This window comes from Salmo trutta, chromosome 22, assembly GCF_901001165.1.
Source record: "Salmo trutta chromosome 22, fSalTru1.1, whole genome shotgun sequence".
Lineage (NCBI taxonomy): Eukaryota > Metazoa > Chordata > Actinopteri > Salmoniformes > Salmonidae > Salmo > Salmo trutta.
The window spans coordinates 18,119,055-18,137,650 of NC_042978.1; the positions used below are offsets into that span (position 1 = coordinate 18,119,055).

At 43.6% G+C, this 18,596-nt stretch overlaps 1 protein-coding gene across 1 annotated transcript; it reads right to left on the reverse strand.

The window, feature by feature from the left end:
- Window positions 1-8,650: 8,650 nt before the first annotated feature.
- Window positions 8,651-18,294, reverse strand: LOC115158268 (transmembrane protein 59). The gene is made up of 8 exons (XM_029707007.1): window positions 17,930-18,294; window positions 16,289-16,394; window positions 15,777-15,871; window positions 15,465-15,617; window positions 12,099-12,204; window positions 11,750-11,870; window positions 11,529-11,646; window positions 8,651-10,503 (listed from the first exon to the last, which is right to left on the reverse strand). Exons 1-8 carry the CDS (start codon window positions 18,092-18,094, stop codon window positions 10,345-10,347), a joined length of 1,023 nt encoding a protein of 340 aa, XP_029562867.1. The 5' UTR covers window positions 18,095-18,294; the 3' UTR covers window positions 8,651-10,344.
- Between the last annotated feature and the right edge of the window lie 302 nt (window positions 18,295-18,596).

The window sequence follows — 18,596 nt, forward strand, 5'->3', positions numbered from 1 at the left end:
TGCCTCCCCAGTCCGGTACGTCCTGTGTCTCCTCCTTGCACTCGCCCTGAAGTGCGTGTCCCCAGTCCGGTACATGCTGTGCCTGCTCCGCGCACTCGCCCTGAAGAGCGTGTCACCAGTCGGTGCAACCTGTGCCAGCCCCACGCATCAGGCCTCCAGTGCGCCTCCCTAGTCCGGTACGTCCTGTGCCTGCTCCTCACACTCGCCCTGAAGTGCGTGTCACCAGTCCGGTGCCACCTGTACCGACTACACGCACTAGGCCTCCAGTGCGCATTCACAGTCCAGAGCTTCCGGCGACGGTCCACAGTCCGGAACCTCCAGCGCCGGTGGCCAGTCCAGGCACGGCGTCCAGTCCAGCTCCATGGCCGGAGCCCTCCTTTGCGCCGATGCCCAGTTCAGGCACGGCGTTCAGCCCGGCGCGATGGCCGGCTCCGGGGTCTGGGCGGGGGCTACGACCTGCACCGGAGCAGCCAATGACACTAATCACCCCCCACCCTCCCCATTTGGTTTCAGGTTTTGCGGCCGGAGTCCACACCTTTGGGGGTGGGGGGTACTGTCACACATGGTTAGCAGATGTTATTGCAAGTGTAGCGAAATGCTTATGCTTCTAGATCCGACAGTGCAGCAGTATCTAACCAGTAATATCTAACAATTCCACAACAAAACCTAATATCTAACAAATTCCACAACAAAACCTAATAGACACAATCTAGTAAAGGAATGGGATAAGAATATAAGTATAAAATATATGGATGAGCAGTGACAGAGCGGCTAAGATGCAATAGATAGTAAAGAATAGATAGTGAAGGTGTCACGCCCTGACCATAGAGAGCCTTTGGTTCTCTATGGTGTAGTAGGTCAGGGCGTGACTAGGGGGTGATCTAGTATATCTATTTCTATGTTGGTGCTAATGTGGTTCCCAATTAGGGGCAGCTGTTTATCGTTGCCTCTGATTGGGAACCATATTTAGGTAGCTATTTCCCCACCTGTGTTTTGTGGGATATTGATTGTTTGTTAGTGTGTTTGGGCACTACGTCCTCACGGTCTTTGTAAGTTTTGTTGTTTTGTTTTGTTAGTTTCACTTAAATAAATATGTGGAACTATACCCACGCTGCGCCTTGGTCCGCTCATTTCCAAGACCGTGACAGAAGGATACAGTATATACATATAAGACGAGTAATGCAAGATATGTAAACATTATTAAAGTGGCATTATTAAAGTGACTAGTGTTCCATTTATTAAAGTGATATCAAGTTTGTAGGTAGGCAGCCACCTCTCTTTGATAGTGGTGGCTGTTTAACAATCTGATGGCCTTGAGATAGAAGCTGTTTTTCAATCTCTCTGTCCCAGCTTTGATGCACCTGTACTGACCTCGCATTCTGAATGGAAGCGGGGTGAACAGGTAATGGCTCGGATGGTTATCGTCCTTGATGATCTTTTTTGCCTTCCTGTGACATTGTTGTAGGTGTCCTGGAGAGCAGGTAGTTTGCCTCTGGTGATGCATTGTGCAGGCCGCACCACCCTCTGGAGAGCCCTGCGGTTGTGGGCGGTGCAGTTGCCTTACCAGGCGGTGATGCAGCCCGACAGGATGCTCTCAATTGTGCACCTGTAAAAGTTTTCGGTGACAAGTCAACATTTTTCGGCCTCCTGAGGTTGAAGAGGTGCTGTTGCGCCTTCTTCCCCACACTGTCGGTGATATGTACACCGAGGAACTTAAAACTTTCCACCTTCCACCTTCTCCACTGCTGTCCTGTCGATGTGGATAGGGGGGTGCTCCCTTTGCTGTTTCCTGAAGTCCACGATCATCTCCTTTGTTTTGCTGACATTGAGTGAGAGGTTATTTTCCTGACACCACACTCCGAGGGCCCTCACCTCCTCCCTGTAGGTGTAACAGCTTCCGTCCCTCTTCTCGCCCCTACCTGGGTTCGAACCAGGTACCCTCTGCACACACCAACAACTGCCTCCCACGAAGCATCGTTACCCATTGCTCCACAAAAGCCACGGCCCTTGCAGAGCAAGGGAAACAACTACTGCAAGGTCTCAGAGCGAGTGACGTCATCGATTGAAACGCTGTTAGCGCCCACCCCGCTAACTAGCTAGCCATTTCACACCGGTTACATTGGGTGTCTCGTCGTTGTTGGTAATCAAGCCTACCACTATTGTGTTGTCTGCAAACTTGATGATTTAGTAGGAGGCGTGCATGGCCATGCAGTTGTGGGTGAACAGGGAGTACAGGAGAGGGCTGAGAACGCACCCTTGTGGGGCCCCAGTGTTGAGTGGAGATGTTGTTTTCTACCTTCAACACCTGGGGGCGGACGTCCAGGCCCCAGCTGCACAGGGCGGGTCGAGACCCAGGGTCTCAAGCTTAATGATGAGTTTAGAGGGTACTATCGTGTTGAATGCTGAGCTGTAGTCGATGAACAGCATTCTTACATGGGTATTCCTCTTGTCCAGATGGGATCGGACAGTGTGCAGTGTGATGGCGATTGCATCATCTGTGGACCTATTGGGGTGGTAAGCAAATTGGAGTGGGTCTAGGGTAACAGGTAGGGTGGAGGTGATATGATCCTTGACTAGTCTCTCAAAGCACTTCATGATGACAGAAGTGAGTGATAGTCATTTAGTTCAGTTACCTTAGCTTTCTTGGGAACAGGAACAATGGTGGCCATCTTGAAGCATGTGGGGACAGCAGACTGGGATAGGGATTGATTGAATATGTCCGTAAACACACCAGCAAGCTGGTCTGCGCATGCTCTGAAGACGTGGCTAGGGATGCCGTCTGGGCCAGCAGCCTTGTGAGGGTTAACATGTTTAAATGTTTTACTCACGTCGGCCACTGAGAAGGAGAGCCCACAAAAGCGCACAAAGAAGTTGTTTAATTTGTCTGGGAGCAAGAGGTCCGTGACGGAGCTGGTTTTCTTTTTGGTAATCTGTGATTGGCTGTAGACCCTGCCACATAAATCTCGTGTTTGAGCCGTTGAATTTATACTATCAGTGTATAAACACAGAGGGCATAGGTTATTATGTTCAATAGGTTATTATGTTCAATAGGTTATTGTGTTCAATAGGTTATTATGTTCAATAGGTTATTATGTTCAATAGGTTATTATGTTCAATAGGTTATTATGTTCAATAGGTTATTCTTATGATTACAGGATGGCAGCTCTTTTCTTATGCTGATTATAAACTCTCACAATGTGTTCAATAATTTGATGGTAGGCTATATAGGAACAAAATCATACTTATGGGCTTTAATGTTTGGACCATTTTCTCTCTGTAAAATCGAGACTGCACACTATTCTATAATTCCCCCTTATCAGCTAAAGGCTTTAGTTATTTACTTTAAAATTGACTAATTTCTTATTCCAGCGGAGGGAGGAATGGACGCTGACTTGAACAGCTGCTTCATGACCCAAAAAACTGTCAGTCTTTCCCTGGAATAAATTGTGGAACGTTCCATTTTTCGATGCGGGGTACAGAAGCTATGAGGAAAAAGAAACATGAGAGAGAACCATTTAAAACATTATTACTTTGGCCATCAGTAAAACAAAATTAGGTTTATAACATAATTATTTAATAGTTTATTATCCCGATGTGATTTGTTGGTCATAAACGAAGAGATAGACTTTAGATTACTAATACACACCCCGCTCAAAAAAGCGCAGATTCGAGTAGGCTCATAGTAGAATCAATTCACAGAGAGGGTAGCTTGAAACCGTCAACTCATGCCTGTGCGCCGAGTTTGGAGAGTGGCGTGTCGGGCAGCTTGGAGTTTAATAGTCCGAGTAGCATCCGTACAATGTAGTCTGTCTATCCATACGTATGTACATGCGTGTAAGAGTTCAAATCTAATAGGAATTGTAATTGTTTAAAACAGATGTTTAGCCTATGCTGTAGGAAGAAGAGCGCAAATACGGGTTCAAATTAAACTGGATTTGATGTTGCCAAACTATCTTGTCATAACTTTATTGATTGTGTGTGTGAAAGAGAGAGAGATAGATGTGTTCCTAACTGTCCCTGTAAATGTAACTTTGTACGAACTTTGTAAAAATACTGAATAGTCTATCGTCAGACAATACTCATCTTTGCAGTACCAGGACATATTATATAGTAGCCTAATACCCATTTAGCCTATGTTGACAGATTTGGCTACAGCTCACAGGCATGATTTGCACCTGTGTACGGCCACAATTGAAATGTATACAATGTCTCAGTTTATTTGAATTGGAACCAACAGAATGTGTCCACCAAACTATTCAGTCACAGATGTGAATAGTTACATAGCAATTTCAATGTATCACTCTCCGTAAAAACTGTTCCTCACTCAGCTATTGATTATAGCCCACACTTAATTATGGAAACAATCCCCCTAAGTTGTACCCATGAGAGACCTGTCAGGAGCTGTTACTAGGGTCAGGAGTTTTCCCTGTGAACTGACCATGAAAAACTCCTGGCCCCTTATTATTACCCATATTATCCGTGAGGTCACATCAGTCCCAAAACAAGACTGTATTTTGTGTTTGGATATCTCATACACTCACTCACCACTTATCATCATCTATCCCTGGAATTATCTTGTCAATTAAATACCTTACTGTAGTACACCTACAATGAAAGTGTATTATCCATTTCAGTTTGGTTTACTTTTGAATCGGTTGTCTGTCAAGTGATGTTGTTTTCTTGACCACAGTGCTTTAACCACACAGGCAAGTGGAGTCTCCTCACCACGGGCCTTTTGTGTTGCATTGTAATTACATTGTAGATCCAATGACCATTTAGGAGTGAATAGAATCTTTCAAATATAACTATAGCCATCAAATCTAGCCAGATGTCATTGCCTGTCTTCACAGGATACCAGTAGAAACAACATAATCCACTGTAAATCTCAAACTTCACACAGCTATTGAGTCGGCCACCCAGTGGCTGTGGCCTGTCTTGACCTGATGAGAGAGATTGTTTTTATTTTGTCATAAATTTTGCTCTAATATGGAGGCAGTGCCCATCCTTGCATTAGGAGCAGAGGTTCTCTGAAACCTATTGACTGTTTTGATATAGCTTAACGATTTCCTTTTTATGATCACAAGTTAGTTTGCATGGAGTTATCAATGCCGAGTTTAGACAGAGCTGGATTCCTGAGCTTCTCCTCAGTCTCAATCAACACAAAACATAAAAGCATCAGCCAGAACACGATGAAGATGTAAAACTACAGAATACCCTCGCAATCGACTAAACAACAAACGCTACACAATCTCCCAAATGTCACACAAAGCATGACCACATGGCTCACGCATCCCTCCCCTCAATCTGTCTCTACGTCCACCTCTCTCTGTATCTCTCTTTATCTCTCCCTCCTTCCCTTCTCATTATTCTGTTGGTTTCTCCAGTCCTGTCCAGTGGTGCTGTGTGTGTGCGGTGGTGGGCTGTGCTGTTTAATGCACTGCAGGTTGGCTCCAGCAGCAGCAGGTTTGACCAGATAAGAGAGCAGCTCTGCCTTCATTCTGATGGGGGAGAGGAGAAGAGAGGATTAGAAAGGAGGAGAGAGGAGAGGAGAGGAAAGGAAAGGAGAAGAGAGAGGAGAGGAGGGGTGGGGAGAGGAGAGGAGAGAGAGAGCCTGTGGAAGAAGCCTAGTGCCTCCAACCCCTAGGAACTAAGGCAAGGAGCTGCGCTCAAACCTGGATCTGTGGCTCCCCCTGTGTCTGACTCACAGTAATGCAGACACTAGAGTGGATCATTTTAGAGCTCATGTTTGGGTAAGACGCCAGTGCCACCACCAAGTTGGTAGCCTGGCGTGCCAGGCTTGTAGGCACTGTCGTCAGACACACAGCTGTTAGTGAAGACTAACAAGGCAGTGCTCCATGTTAATTGAACCAACATGGATTTGTACAACCCAAACAGCTTTTCACCCCCTATTAGACAGACAGGCAGACATAAACAACCGGCTGCTCATGGATGTTGAATTAGGTACAACTGTGGAGGGTATTATTTCCGTGAGATCACATTTCACAGTTCCAAACGATTGTAAGGCAGAAACCCATAAAAATCACAGATTACCTCTCTATGTCAACAGACCCAGGGAAGCCAGCAAAATGTATTTTCATTAAAGAGTCTATTTCACAAATTAAAAGAACACCCAACTTCTTTCTTGTGTTGTTTCTCTTCCTCAATGCCCACGCAGAAACATGGATATTTTTAGCCAGATCAGATACCCTGTGCGCCCACCAAAGAGCGTTTTCTGGCATGAGGCATCAGCGCCTGTGATCTCTGTGTCCTCCCCTTCACCAGGCCTAGTCATCTGACATTGTTATCAATGGGAGCCCAGCTGCAGCCCGCCTCATTCATTCCAGATATAGCGCGGATGGTTCATGTTATTGGAGTGTCGGTACAATGGGATGCAGGGTTTAGTCTGTAGAGCCCCTGAACATATGGGAGACAATCAGCACATTGAGGCAGCTCTCAGCCCTGGTGTGCCGCTGAATGGGAGTCGGGTGGCATTGTTTGCACACCGCACTGGCTGCGTCAAGAGCCCAGACAGCCTCCAGAGTGACTCATCCCTCCACCGCGAATAGGCTTCTTCTCAAGTTATGAGGGAGAATGTCTTCCCCTCATTATGGGCCATGACGAGGCTGGGGGACATGTTTAAATATGCACCACGACACATTGTTTTCTCACTGTCTAATATTCACACAGCCTGGCTGCCGATTATGCAGATGGACTGAGGGTGAGCAAATGGACATCATGCAAATAGGAAGACATTAATATCTATGACGTGGAGGAAGTCAGAGGAGAAACACGAAGACATTATTGGAATAGCTGTAGAGATTCATCTTAGAGGATCATTATCATTGATATGAAATCTTCACTCAGAGCCATTAGCGTAAGATTAAAATGTAGTTCAATTCAAATACATTTATTTGTAACGTTTTTACTGCTATAGAAGAGGATAAAATCCTACTCCTGGTTTAAGTGGTATGAAAACCTTAAAGGATCTGTTAATGTTTCCTCCAGCGCATTTCCTATATGCTCAACGAACAGCAGGGTAGCCTAGTGGTTAGAGTGCTGGACTAGTAAACGAAAGGTTGCAAGATCAAATCCGTGAGCTGACTAGGTGCAAATCTGTTGTTCTGCCCCTGAACAAGGCAGTTAACCCACTGTTCCTAGGCTGTCATTGAAAATAAGAATTTGTTCTTAACTGACTTGCCGAGTAAAATAAAATATTTTGTCAGTTAAAAAAATGATGGTTTATTAAATTATTGACACATGGACACACTGAGATAGACACAGCAACATGATAAGTTTGACATATTTCTCTGTTTGTCTCTGTTTCTAAGCCAACATACACCATCTTGTGAAGACAGAACAGAGGAGGGCCAAATTCACACTGTAAATTGAAAGATATGATTCTGTCACAGCAAAGATAAAAGGTAATCGAAACGTGGCCAGTGGCCAGGAGTACAGATAGGGTACTGTAGTTTAGGTGTTGCTTGCATTCTACAACAAATGAGTATAACGATTTGTGGAAGAGTAAAATACTCACAGTAGAAGATGAGATCGAGTGCATTTGTAATGTGAAAATTTGCACAGCATCAGCTTTCAGTAAGTTTCAATCAAATCCACAAATAGGGCCCTGGCCACAGTAAAATACAGGTTTGAAATTCTCACAGCAGAATCATAACCTCTCAGATATCACAAGTCAAAGAAGTATAAAATATATATTAATACATTGTATTGTCACATACACCAGATACAGTAGGTGCAGTGAAATATGTTGTTTTTACAGGGTCAGCCATAGTAGTACGACACCCCTGGAGAAAATGTGGGTTAAGTGCCTTGATCAAGGGCACATAGACAGATTGTTCACCTTGTTGGCTTGGGTATGCAGACCTTTCAGTTACTGCCCCAACGCTCTAACCACTAGGCTACCTGTTGCCCTTGTATAATATAACCTGTCTTCTGATTCGGGAGTCACAAGGCAAGACAAACAGCTAAAAACAGACACAATGAAATCAGTGAGGAGCTTTAGGCGCCACCGTGTGGATAAAAATGACAATCGCGATGAGATTTTCCATGCATTCATTCCTCAGTGTATGTGATCCACCTCCATCATTAGGAGTTCCTTCTGAATTAGTAGCCCTGTGTACAAGCTACAGAAAACAAGTGTGAGAGGGGAAAAACAACATTTCAGCCACCCAAGGCTTTGTGTGTGTGCCTTTTGTCTGGACAGCAGGGTTTCTAATGAGTTCCCGAAGCATTTGGTGGGGTTCCCTCACTTCCCTGCAACTGAAATGTTTCTCACTTGGGAGCACAGAGACTCTGAAACACAGAAACAATGAGAGTCTGGGGAGATCATGTACATGAAAAATGTGGGACGTTTTTACAACCAAAATAGAACATTTGACAAACGGAAGATACTGCACCAGCTAGTATGACGTAGTGCTATGTGATTATGTTGTTGATATTTCATATCCTCCGTGAACAATTTGAATGTATGGAAGAAAGTGGAAATATATGTCTTAAATTAACATGGTATAAGAATGGCTTAAAGAACGTCTTAAATCTTAATGGGACTACAAGTCATTCCATAATTGATAATGCATACTGTAGATTCGATACATGTATGGGTACTGACATAAAACCCACAAAGTCATCTCCATTATATTTACCATGAACGCACTTTATTATCATCATGTTGTAGTTATGTATTATTTCACTGAAAACAAACAGATAAAAAGGAACCATTACAGTTCGAAACTCTTATCACATTCTACATGAAGCTGTAACCTTCACTTGAACCAGGACTGATATCGAATGGCTTTTAGATATATCCATCTTGTTTCTTTCCTTAACTTAAACCATGAGATTAATATCCTAACATTCTATTCGATATTTAAATAGAAACACAAAAATCACAAGTGTACATTAGTTTCCTGCCATACTGAGGTGGGTGGTTTCATTGAATGTGGTGTAGCGTACTAGCATGCACAGTGACTAGGCAAAAGGAAAATATACTTTACTGGACATCAAAATCACTGAGGAGAGAACTGAAATCTCATTGACTGTGCTACTCCATAACAAAGGTCTATTCTAAAAGCCTTGCATCAAGCATCCCATTGGTCTTCCCTATCATTATGTGCCTGTATAGCATACAAAACAGTCTACTATTAGAAAGCGCATGGGACATTTAAGAGCTAATAGGACTAACCCTTAAGGAGATATAGTAATAATACAGTAATATTAGTCTTCCTGCACGTCTCTGGAAAAGAGGGTACATTGTTGTATTACAGTTGTAGCAATAGGATAAATTTGGATAGATGATTATTTACATGGGACTTCACTGACACTAGTAAACATGTACCTTATGTTATTGGTTCTGAATAAATACACAAAGGCATGAATAAATATATACAATAATTCTCATTCGGAGTGGGCGGTTCAATTCCAGTTTAATTCAGCACCAAGTACTGTTTTTATTTTGTTCACACACACATGCACACGCCGTGCGCACTCTCACTCACACAAACACACACACCGTTAGCTGAGGGTGTCAGTCAACATAATTTGAGCACAATTCCTTTATTTGCCAAATGTCAGAATTCAATTAAATGGGGTGTTTCATCTGACCTGAGAATTCTCTGTAAGATCTACAGAGATCTATAATTTATGGAGTGTATTTGCTTCTTTTAGGTGAGAATTTTCTTCACACTGTTGATATCAGTGATTATCATCAAAGGTGAAACCTGGTAGCCATTGTCTCCTGCAGCGTTCACAATATAGCTTTCAAAGCATTTTAAACATCTCCATACCTTTTCTCTATCTGCAAGTCACAAATTAATTCCAAGAGGATGTAAGAGAATTTTTATTCATCTTCAATTTGAATCCCTGTGTGTGTTCCTTCTTTTTTATCCCTTGACATCAAAAGCCTGGAAAGCTTTCAGAGCACATGTTCTCCTTGACTTCCTCACAGGCAGATCTAAGTAGTTACATTTAATAGTTACAATGACCATTAAATAAGCCTTAAGCAACTGCATTGTCAAATACAAAATGATAGGTACAAGAAGGGGGTGACAACTAGATCTCCACACTCTTAGTGAGATTTATCAACGGACACTAGGGATCTAGAAAATCGGTATTTTATGCAGAGATAAGCACAACAGGCTAAGATCTGATGGTCGGACTTGTTATAGAAACTAGAATTCAGACGGGACAAACCTGTTGTGAAGGGATGGTGCCGTGTGTGTATAGAAAATCTGGTGTGTGTGTTGGTGTGTTTCTGTTCCCCTCTTTTACTGAGGGAGGTTTTTACGAAATGGTTACCCTAGAAACCAGAGAGCCGATCCCTTTGGTCCCCTAAAGAGAAGTCTTGTTGAGGTCAACCTTGACTGGCAGTGGTCCCGCTTCCTCGCTCTCCTCTGGTTGGTCGATGGCTACAGCAATCACAGGGGTCAGATGGTAGGGGTTGACCTTCTGGACGTCATCCAGAAACTCATTGTCTCCGTTGATGCTCAGCTGGGAAAGGAATCAGTTATTCATTCAAATCGATAGAAATGTTCCCATTATCTCTAGGAGTAATTCATCTCAGGCAAACACATGTTAAAGCTGGAATCAGTATTGGTGAAACTGCCACATCCATTTGCGATATTACAATAACAAAGAAATTCCTTAAAACAATGAAAAATGTTTGTTTCCCTAGGACATCATGCACACCATTGCACGTGCGATAGAAGAGCAGAGTATTAATTGCAATTTCTTCATCACGATGCTGGATGCTACTCTCCTCCATTTCATAAACAAAACAAAAACAATAACAAATGTTCGGTGGCTCTGTTTCCCCAAATGCAGATTCCAGTTTTCAGGTAACACTTCAGTGAGTTAACAATTAATCTAACACAGGGGAAATGAAGTTACATAGATGGTTAGCTGTTTTTAATCTAAAAGACAGTTTGCCAATTTAATTCAGGTTTTTCGTGATGCTGTTCTGGTGCTGTGTTTACCTCTGTTTTGATGTGCTGTTCAGGTGATGTGTTTACCTCTGTTTTGATGTGCTGTTCAGGTGATGTGTTTACCTCTGTTTTGATGTGCTGTTCAGGTGATGCGTTTACCTCTGTTTTGATGTGCTGTTCTGGTGCTGTGTTTACCTCTGTTTTGATGTGCTGTTCAGGTGATGCGTTTACCTTTGTTTTGATGTGCTGTTCAGGTGATGTGTTTACCTCTGTTTTGATGTGCTGTTCTGGTGCTGTGTTTACCTATGTTTTGATGTGCTGTTCAGGGGATGTGTTTACCTCTGTTTTGATGTACTGTTCTGGTGCAATGTTTCCCTCTGTTTTGATGTGCTGTTCAGGTGATGCGTTTACCTCTGTTTTGATGTGCTGTTCAGGTGATATGTTTACCTCTGTTTTGATGTGCTGTTCTGGTGCAATGTTTACCTCTGTTTTGATGTGCTGTTCTGGTGCAATGTTTACCTCTGTTTTGATGTGCTGTTCTGGTGATGTGTTTACCTCTGTTTTGATGTGCTGTTCAGGTGATGTGTTTACCTCTGTTTTGATGTGCTGTTCAGGTGCAGTGACCAGGCTGGCACAGCTCAACCACAACATCACCATGATGGACAGGAAGAGACAGGCAGCCAGGATCCAACGAGGCAGTCCAGAGCGCCTGAGAGAAAGGGGAGGTCCTACAACTCAGAAGACCTCTAAATCAGAGGGAACGAAATGGGTTGATTTGGGCAGATGACTGTTCTTGTTCAATATTTCCTCACCTTGACATGCAACCCAGGAAGTCATGCTCAGCGGTGGGGTCCTCTGTATGTTGCTGGACTGCTGGGTGCTTCCCCTTGCCTCCCGCCTTGGCTGCTCCCTTCTCCCCATGTCCTTTCACACCTGCACAGAGGTGAACACTTATGAGCAACAGACTTTGTGAGGAAGTGTACCAAATGTAACCTAATTTTATCCCTCTCGAGATCAATAAAGCATATTCAATTCAATGTAAATCTCCTTTAATGCACTCTATACTATATATCCTACAGGTCTTATTATGATTTGTACATTATGGGTCTCGATGTGTGACAGAGCTGTATGCCACAACACTGCAGGCGGTTGGTGTCTCACCATGGGGTCTCTGTGTGTGGGAGTGGACCTGTGGCCAGGGCTTGTCTGCCACATTGGAGCGGGGAGCCTGCAGCTCCGGCAGGGTGTACTCAATCTCTGGTTGGCTCTGGTAGGAACAACAAACAAAGTCAATTCAGGCACTAGTAATTACACACAGTAATTCACTGAAAAAGTGGCAGAAAAATATCTGTTTTACACATTGAGGTTAGACCATAATGAAGTCTGGACTAAGAATACTCAATGAACAGCTAAACACGACAGGGAGAAATACACACAACTGCAGACTTAGATGTAGAGGATACTGCCACATGTACTCAAACAAAGAGAGCACTCACTGATTATAGGAAAACATTGCATTTTCACAAAATGTGTGCTGCTGCAAGCCAGGCACTGTGTACCTCAGCCATCTGTGAAATTAAGCCAGATAGACTTCCAAACTACCGAACAGTACAAAACCTTACTTCCAAAATCCCGAACAGTACAAAAATCAAACCACTTAATCACACCTTATAATGGCTGTTCAGGTGGCACTGAGCCCTCCTGAGGTGTAGATTGTATAGAGCAGATTGTATGGATTGTTCTTTGGCACACAGGTGGAGTTTTAAATCAGCATTTCTTTCTCTCTAACTTCATTAAAGGACCCCCTGCTTGCCCATTGCTGAGTCTGTCCTGGTTGGCTGCTCAAGAGCCCCCCAATTCATTCTCTCTGAGGGGAGTGAAAAGGCCACTTGACTGAAGAAAGTGTCTCTGAAAAGAGGCCTTTAAAAACAGCAATTGTGTACTACAGTATGTGAGCGAACCTGAATCACTTAGAGTGAAGACAGTGTTAATCCCTATGTCTACACACACACACATTCAAGTAGGCACGCAAACACGCAAACACACAAGCACACTCGCACGTACATATGCACGCGCGCGCGCACACACACACACACACACACACATTGACCCAGCTCTGTCAGCAGAGGCATCATTGTGCCTTTCATTATGGAGACTGTGTTTCTGGCTCCCCCTGGAGAACTCATTAAAATAGGATTTTGGTTACCCTCTACTGAACCTTTCCCAACAACAAGACATGAAGACAGAGGGAGTCATTTTTTTAAAGAAAAAAATAATAATCTTGACACACAGGTCCATGTATGCATGTGTAGTTATGACAACTGAAAATAAAACGTATCAATCGGCATTTGAATAGTCTATGGGTCAATGAATGTGAGATAAACAAAGAGAAAAGGAAATAAATTGGTCAGATATAGTCATTTAACTGAGATGACCTATGTGGAAGAGAATAAGGCTTGGTCTAACAAAAGGTCATAGATATTCAGACAAACTATTGTTATTTTCAAAGTCATTTCACAACCAGTTTATGCGATAGCAAGGATTTTACAGAGCGCATTGGATCCAGGTGTAATATTGGGGGGAAAGGCAATGGGAAGAGAAGAGTGAACATTTGAGTATGTTAGTAGTTATTGGCTGCAGACTGGAAATCTTGCCATCAGTAAGAGTAGGCCTTCTGATGTACATCTGTCATGCATTATTGTCCCAGAATGCCAAAGGTGCTCTGGCTATAGAGGCACAAAGACCAACAGGAAGGAGGGATCCTTTTCCAAAGTAACAACCTCCCTTCCCTTATTTGGTATTTTTGGGTTATTTGGGCTAACTTTCTTCTTAGGGGGGGTCATAGAAGTAGTATCTATGTATGTCCCTATTTTCTTCAAGGGGACCCTGCATCATGTGAATGTTGGACGCGGAAGGAATTGAAACAAGACCCCTTTTCCAAACAAGCGTTATCCCCCCAATCAGTGATGAGAGGGCCCTGTCGACTGTGTTTACTCCCTCTAAGCCCGGAGGAAACAGCTTGATTCTCGCTGATTACCTTGGAGGAGCACTCCTGAATCACTGGGAGGCTAGGATGGCATGAATAAGTGTGATTAAGAAGGAGGCTGCCACTTAACCCATGTCAAATGTGGGTAGGAGAGGGATGGATGTTCCCCGAGCTGGAGCTCAGCCCATTGTCTGAGATACAGCTAAAGGGAGCTGAGGAAGGGAGAATCTGCTGCTTGTGGGACTGGGACTCAAACCGCCTCACTCAGACACAGGTGGCTTGCCTGGAGCAATCAGAGAAGCTGCTTTGATCACAGTTGCATCCAAACACAAACTTTTGGAAAATGTTGTGGGTAACCCACATTGATATAGAACCCAGATGGTTTATGTGTGCTACGTTAGCCCTCTAAATGTAATGGACCTGGTATCAATCTTCAGACGTTTGTGTGACTCAAGACCACATTAGACCTGTGAGCTAAAGCCTCAATAGCTCTTGGAAATAGAGTCTCAGTTCTTTTGAAAGTCGTTTTGGGAATCACCTCTGCACATCACATAGCAAAATACACCTACATCTATTGGCTCCTTAGCGAATTAAAAGTCTTATTTGTTCAAACGACTGATTAACTGAAGGAGAGCGCAAGTAATTCCACTGTGAACTGATTCAAATAGAAATCACTTGGCCCAAATAAACCTGTCATACTGAACACTGCATGAAGACCAAGCGCCATTTATTCCACAAGTTGGCTCTCTCACTAACTGCTGAAAAGTCAGATGAACTTCTTAATACATGTATTTTTATCCGATTCACTTCAACTCCAGTAGTGCAGCGTGTTGCCTTTTTGAGAACTTACTAAAACTGCTACATAATGTAGACAAACTGCTAGCACAGTGGGTCTCCCGACCATTTCCTGTTTGTTTTGTATCACGCCTAAGGCTACAAGTCACCATGGTCCTCCTAGTGAGTCCATACAGCTTGTCATCCTACCCAGCCCTCTGCTCTGCAGAACCCACTCATTCTGAATGTCTGCACTTGTGATTTGTATTGCAGCGGTGGCTTGTCTTCTCTTTCAGCTGTCCCTCAGCCTTAGTGCTTTTCTGTTGTTTCTTTGCCCCCAGTCAATTTGTCAAGAGGGTGGCAGCCAGCCAGTTGCCCACTAAACACAGGCCTGCTAGCCAGCTCAGAGCCTGTGGAGCCTGCTCTCGCCTCTGCTAGCATGTCACGTCCATAAAACACAAGCATCCATCCATCACCCCTAAGGCTAAAGAAAGAAGTCGCATGAAGACTGTTGTTTTCATAATTTCATGTTGTCTCACCACGTGTCTTTTTATTACTGGATTTACAGATCTCGGTTGTCCTTCTATAGATTCAGCCAGCCTGTCTTGACTTAGCCGTCACTTATCAAGTAAATCATATACAGTACTGATCCCACGCCCTTTTCACCCTTATGTTTGAGTTGAGTTCACCTCTGTTGCCCCCAAGGTTTGAATTACAGCTGTACCCCCAATAGTCACTGTGTAACTTGAGTCCTGACAGTGTCTCACCTGGAAGACAACCACCTTGCCGTCGTCGGCCTGCAGGTAGAAGGTCCAGGTAGAGGAGATGAAGCTCTGAGCAGAGCTGACGATGTCGTTAAACCAGCTCGACACGGTGTCCATGACAGAGGGGGGCTTGGGACGGTGGGCCATGGCCTTCAGCTGCAGGGAACAACAGGATGAACTGTCTGAGTTTAGGTGCCATTATTTCCTCTGGCAAAAAAGTAATGGTGTGTGTGTTGCTGTACAAGACTGTGTGTGTGTGTGTGTGTGTGTGTGTGTGTGTGTCCTACTGAATGGCTACTGAATGACCATGCTAACCTTCCTCCTCTTGATCTCAGGTTCGGAGGGCTGGCTGGCACAGCCGGTGCTGCAGGCCTCCTGCTCCAGCAGTTTGCTGTATGCTTCCTGGCATGCTACAGAGAGAAAAGGGGGGGGGGGGGGGCGAGAAAGAGAAGGGAGGGGGAGAGAGAGAAGAGAGATAGAAAAAGACAAAGAAATTAAAGAGAAAATACACAGCATGTGTTAGTCATTGCGTCCCTATTCACCCCTCCCTACAGTCATCAATATCAGAACATTTGAGCATCTACTGCCAGGACCAGAGAGGACAGCAAATCACAGGATTGATTTTCAATAAACAAGTCACCAACTGAGTGAACAGCTTCAATTGAGACACACACACACACACACACACACACACACACACACACACACACACACAGGGTTCCATTAATGTCATGTTGGCCCTGGTACAGGCACATGATAGGCCAATAGGTTGAATCAAGTGCTTTCTGGCCTTGAAGCATAGCTTGGGATTTTTTGGTTTTGTTTACCTCCTTGACACTCCTCCCTGCTGGTGTTGAAGCCAGCATTGCCATTCACAAACTGACATATGGAGTAGAGACGACAACCACGGTGACAGGCATTCAGTATGGAGTCCTTCAGGAGAGAGAAAAACATAGGAGCTAATTATGACTATTCAAACAAAGCAGATATCCTCAAAGAGAATGAGATATTGTCCCGGATTTGTGTGTGATTAATTAGATAGGCAATTAGATATGCCTATACCACAGAGGTATTTCAATTGGATAATGTTACAGACTAAATATTTTAAATGAGGTGAGGAATTATTGATCTTAGAGGTACACATGGAAAATACTGCAAATGTCGTGCCAGGGAATGTTGTGATGAGTGAAGAATAACAATGACTTGGTCACAGTTTCCGCCAAGCCTGGTTCTATTACAGAAGAACAAAACAGCGCCCCCAAGCGACTGACACAGGAACGTGAGTGACAAAGAGATCCCCCTGTCCGACCATCAACGGTTTACAGGCGTATTACAGTGTCACGCGTGTCATCCTTTCGATTTACTGCGTTATTCCCTGTTCGTGGTGGGTCTAGCGGGACTTTCTTCTGACCCAGGATGCACGGTTCCATTTTATAGGTCATTATTTGCTTACTACAAAGTGGCAATTATAGTCCCATGAATAAAATAAACTGAACATTGTTCATGCATTGACTATTCGTCACGAAGGTGTTGTTAAATAATACGCGCACATCAAAGGCATACTTTAGGGCCTATAAACTGGTGCAGCGTTCTGAAAACAGGTGATTCCTCATAGTTCAGTGTGATCCATTTTGCTGCTCTGCTCCGCACTCTCCTGCATGATGTCTGAACCACACCTGAACTGAGCCGAAACGATGGTGTGTAGTTGGGAAAATAATATCCTAACCGAGGGAGTTACCGTTATTGGCTATAGACACTAATCATCCATTAGCCATCTTACAGGCTATAAGGATTTTTCAAATTGTACATTATTTAAGAATATTCAAACATGGATATTGTAATTAATTACATATTATTTTCATATCCTGCATATTGCTGTTCATCGACAAATAATTGCAAATGGCAATAGGCTCTATTGGAGAATGCCATGCTTGGTCTGGTGCCCTCACAACAATTTTACGACTGGGTTTTATATGAACATACATAAGTTATGTAATTAATGTGTCAATCAATCCAGAGGAAGTAGGGGGAGTAGGCTATATGACTATAATGGAGTATCAGAGCTGTGGAAAGAATAACAATTAGATGCGTCATAAAATGATATTTTCGGCCAAATCGTGCATGATAATGTCCACATAGTGCAGAAATTAAGTTAGGTGGCCTAGCCTAGCCTACGGTTGATACGATTTAGGATAAGCATGCCATTTAGTAAAAATGTGGGCCTTCGTTACGCATTGGCCATGCTACATTTACACAACAGATTGCCAGCACTTAAAGACTAAAGGGAAGTCTATCGGTTATCGATATACCGTATTCAATTTCGGATACAGTCGTCGAAACGTAAGAACTTATTATAGCAGCGATTTAAGCACGAAAACAGACTTTTCGTCACATTGATATGTAGCCGAATATATATGCTATTCTGCTATTTCTCAATGAGGTCTATATCGTTTCCAAGTATCACTTACTTTAGCTGGGCTTTTGTTTTTGATGGTGATCTGGCATTGCTTTTTGCAGTAACTGATGTCGCCTAGTTGGTTGTCAAATAGATCAGAAGACGCAGCCGCCAGCCCCGCCAGAAGCAGCCATTCGACAGCGGAGACAACGCACACCCTTCCGCCGAACTGAAGCATTTCCAAGCCGGATTTGATCACCACAGTCTGGACGAGCACTGACACTTTTAGTGGGCTCTGGGCTTCTCTAATGGATGTTGCTTCAACCCGATTGCTATCTGCTTCGGTAATCTTGTGCTATGGTTTCGTGGTGTCGTCACTCCAAACATCATCGCTCACACGCTGCTGCGCGCCCCCTCTCTGTGCGGTCTTCACTCCACACGGTGCAAATTCTCTGAGGTGTATACAGTGCATTCGGAAAGTATTCAGACCCTTTCACTTTTCTACATTTTGATACGTTACAGCCTTATTCTAAAATTGATTAAATCTGTTTTTTCCTCATCAATCTACACACAATACCACATAATGGCAAAGCAAAAACAGGTTTATGGCAATTTTTGCTAATTTATGAAAAAATTTAAAACAGAAATACCTTATTTACATAAGTATTCAGACCCTTTGCTATGAGACTCAAAATTGAGGTCAGGTGCATCCTGTTTCCATTGATCATCCTTGAGATGTT

What these genes read in the sequence shown, in the direction of transcription:
- LOC115158268 (XM_029707007.1), bottom strand. Translation starts at nt 18,094, where the DNA reads ATGCTTCAGTTCGGCGGAAGGGTGTGCGTTGTCTCCGCTGTCGAATGG. An exon ending in GCAAGGTGGTTGTCTTCCAG is followed by an intron (nt 12,205 to 15,464) that starts GTGAGACACTGT and finishes TGTTCCTACCAG; the next exon opens with AGCCAACCAGAGATTGAGTA. An exon ending in CCACACACAGAGACCCCATG is followed by an intron (nt 11,871 to 12,098) that starts GTGAGACACCAA and finishes ACCTCTGTGCAG; the next exon opens with GTGTGAAAGGACATGGGGAG.